This window comes from Mus caroli, chromosome 19 (assembly GCF_900094665.2).
Source record: "Mus caroli chromosome 19, CAROLI_EIJ_v1.1, whole genome shotgun sequence".
Lineage (NCBI taxonomy): Eukaryota > Metazoa > Chordata > Mammalia > Rodentia > Muridae > Mus > Mus caroli.
The window spans coordinates 18,162,370-18,163,596 of NC_034588.1; the positions used below are offsets into that span (position 1 = coordinate 18,162,370).

Consider the following 1,227-nt stretch of genomic DNA (forward strand, 5'->3'; position numbering starts at 1 on the left):
AGGGAGAGGGAGAGGGAGAGGGAGAGGGAGAGGGAGAGGGAGAACAGTAGACTGGAATTCACTATATAGTCAACTCTAGCTTTTAACTCAGAGATTCAGCTGCCTCTGCTCACCAAGCCTAGCACAAAATAGATGATTTTATACTTCATTGCAAGCCAATTCATTTTGCCATCAACCAAGGCTTCCCCCAAAGAAAATAGAACAGAAATGGAAGAGAAAATGTTAAACATAATAGTGAACAACTTAAAAGGTGTGTGTGTGCGTGTGTGTGTGTGTGCGTGTGTGTGTGTGTGTGTGTGCACATGTATATGTGCATATTCAGGCTGTGCATGTACCTGCTGAGTAAAGATTCTCATCAGTGATCAATGAGACTAGAAAAAATCATGCCCACACATTCTTGTGATTTTATAAAGTAGTTCAAGGAACAAGATGGCAGGGGCATTCCCTCCCATGCACAGGGACCTCTTCCTAAGCAGCCCACCCTTGCTTACTTGAGCTTTCCTCTGTATCCTCTTCTTTCTCCTCCACTTGGATTTGCACTGTTGAAGAAAGGAGACATGGGCAGCAATTACTTGAATGCATGTGTAACTGTCAATAACATCCTATACCTCAATCACTCTCATCATAACATTTTTGTGCAGGTAAGAACACATTTTTTTTTCCTAGAGATGGAGAGATTGCTCAGAAGTTAAGGGTCCTTTTTGTTCTTACAGGGGGTCCAAGATTCTACTCCCAGCACCCACATGGCAGCTTACAACTGTCTGTAATTTCATCTCCAGGGGATCTGATATTCTCTCCTGGCTGTCAAACACACCAGACACACAAGAGGTACACATACATACATACACACAAAACCTTCATACACACAAAATAAAAAAATAAATATTTTAAAAACATTTTTCTATTTACATTTTGGAAACTACTGTTTTACCTGATTGTATGATAAATATAAAATATCCAAATATTACAAAATATTTGACTTAAAAAAAATTCAAGTGTTTAACATAAATGATGGAGGAAGCTAGGACTTGGTAACCCAGTACCCACCAGGCCAAGTTCCCCAGACTACTGCCGTTTACTATTTGGTGTTTCCTCAGACTCTCACGGATATAAACTGACACACAATTACAGAACTAAAAACACACCCAGAATAACAGCACTCAGGAAAATGGGGCAGGAAGACCATGTGTTCAAGGCCAGCCTGGGTTACATAGCAGACCCTATCTC

General features: G+C 40.6%; 1 protein-coding gene across 1 annotated transcript in view; it reads right to left on the reverse strand.

Moving 5' to 3' along the window:
* The window catches only part of Tmc1 (transmembrane channel like 1), a 120,598-nt gene extending 120,016 nt beyond the window's left edge, over positions 1–582 (reverse strand). The window contains exon 1 of the mRNA XM_021152462.1: positions 492–582. Coding sequence (XP_021008121.1) covers positions 492–582 — 91 coding nt within the window. The remainder of the gene's footprint in view (positions 1–491) is intronic.
* Positions 583–1,227: the final 645 nt, after the last annotated feature.